Source organism: Sinocyclocheilus anshuiensis, unplaced genomic scaffold, assembly GCF_001515605.1.
Source record: "Sinocyclocheilus anshuiensis isolate Anshui unplaced genomic scaffold, SAMN03320099.WGS_v1.1 scaffold782, whole genome shotgun sequence".
Classification (NCBI taxonomy): domain Eukaryota; kingdom Metazoa; phylum Chordata; class Actinopteri; order Cypriniformes; family Cyprinidae; genus Sinocyclocheilus; species Sinocyclocheilus anshuiensis.
Genome location: NW_015546111.1, coordinates 1991544 through 1993736, shown reverse-complemented (window position 1 = coordinate 1993736; position 2193 = coordinate 1991544). Strand labels below are relative to the sequence as shown.

Sequence of the window (2193 nt, the reverse complement as noted above, 5' to 3'; positions counted from 1 at the left end):
ACACACACACACACACACACACACACACACACACACACACAAACAAACAAACAAACAAACAAACAAACAAGAAGAGCTGTTAAAGTTCTGCTATTTGAAGAAATATTCTTGCATCATTTATGTGTATAGTTCTGTTTTATAAATTTGTTAAATTGCAATTTACAATTTGTTTGGTAACTTCAAGTACAGCATTTTCTCTAAACCTGGCCAACCTCTACATTGTACATTGGCAACTCATACCATCTTGCATTCTTCCTCTGTATCACAGGATGACTATGTGGAGGCCCTTGGTCGACTCCACCTAACAGTATCACGCGCCTACAGGGTCAACCCAGAGATCAACTTTGAAGTGTTCATCCATAAAGTAGACGGCTTGTCTGATGACCATAAGATTGAGACCCAGCGGGATATACACCAGAGGGCTAACGATGACCTGGCAGATGCCAGTTTAGAGAAACTACATCTCAGGTAAACATTTGCATTTTTATTTCGAATGCTGTTTATTGATTGAAATACTTCTTGACCCATAATATGTATTACTATTTATGCGATTTGAGAAGATAGAACAGAAATCCTGCTCTGATGTAGATGTGTAGTGATTAAAAAAAATAAATAATTATACTTGGTATTTTTTAATGTGATGTTCTTAATGATTAAATTATTCAGAACAGCTAATTAATTTGTGAATATGAGGAAAATTAATTTCTGAAGTCTGATTGATATTTGTTTCTGGGTTTGTCTATTTTACGTCACTAAAAGCAGAGAAACTGTGTTAAATCAGAGCCACTCTGGTGTTGACTTGATAATGGATTGATGTTGAAAAGTGGTTCTCTAAGGAAATGGTGATATTAGTGTTTTTCATGAGCTCTGTGTTAAATCTCAGCAATTATAGGCATTTGCAAAATTAATTTGGTCAGATTTTAAATAGAGTGCCACTTATGGCTGAATCCGATTACATGTTTTTTTTCTGCTTTCTTCACTAATGCTTTAGAATCTCCTGGTACTTTTTACCAAATGTAAAGATGAATATGCAGCTCTCAAATCTCTGATCTAGGAGTGTGTGTGTGCTCAATGGTGCATTATCTGAAAATATTTGCATTTACATTTGCATTATTTGTCTGTATCAATCTAGCTATGGCGTCTTTGATCACCTCAAATAAATAAATATTTTTTGTTACATGAAAAAGTGTGAAACATTTTTAAACGTTTTAGTTGTCCGAAAGGTTGAAAAAGTGAAAAAGCATCATTTTCAGTTGCTGTTTAGGTTACTATAGTTTTTGGGAACCAATATGAGTATTTGGATTTTAGCATCTTGTGCCCAGCCTTTCTAGGTATTAATGCTTACACAAATGCATTATTTACGTGCTGAAGCCTTAAAAGCCCGAAGCTTGTTTTTCTTCAGCTCTGTTCAGTACAGCAGTATGAGTGTATGGTTCAAGGAGGCTTGAGTGGTCAGTGCCTCGTGAACAACAGGCAAGTGTGAATTTCATGAATACTTGGCATGTTCTGCATACTGTGATCAGCAGTTTCAGATATCGCTGTGGTTTTCATAACTAATACAACCCTGGTAATATGAATGAATTGTTATTTAAGTAGGACAGAATAATGTGTGCTGCTGCCTCATTTATTGAGAATTAACCTTACTAATATAATCCTCAAATGAATGCGAATATTAGAATTACTCGCACTGCAGTTTCTCAGTTTTGTCATCTTTAATAATTGGCACCAACTGTCATTTCATACAAGTTGCTCATTATATTTGCACATTAGACCAGTGCGATATTAGAGGATATTTTATTATGTTAAAGGTTGCTGTCAAACACTGCAGAGCCTTTATGCCACGTTTGTTCTGCCAGATTTTGGTTTCCTTTTTTTGGTCTTTGTAACATTTCTGTTCATTAGGCAGCAGATCTGTTTACACTGCAATGTTTGTCTCCCAAATGTGTAGTCTATAACACTGTTTTTACATGAATACCCTACTAAGATGGGCAGTTTGATCAAGAAGTGCATTTAACTGTTTGCCACTCACACATATCCATGTGATATTGCAGTTGTCATGACTCATGAGTGAGTGTTTAGTCCTGAGAAACGTTTCTTTAGCTACCCTGCAATTTGGTTTGAATAGTTGTTTAGACATGTGCAACAAGGTTTGATAATGGAAGAAAAAAAAACTTAATTGGTTCACTGTGTAAT

At 35.3% G+C, this 2193-nt stretch overlaps 1 protein-coding gene across 1 annotated transcript in view; it reads left to right on the top strand.

Moving 5' to 3' along the window:
• The window catches only part of LOC107700741 (ras-related GTP-binding protein C-like), an 11116-nt gene that overhangs the window by 6671 nt on the left and 2252 nt on the right, over positions 1 to 2193 (top strand). Inside the window, exon 3 of the mRNA XM_016502529.1 lies at positions 269 to 468. Within this exon, the coding sequence (XP_016358015.1) occupies positions 269 to 468 (200 nt within the window). The remainder of the gene's footprint in view (positions 1 to 268; positions 469 to 2193) is intronic.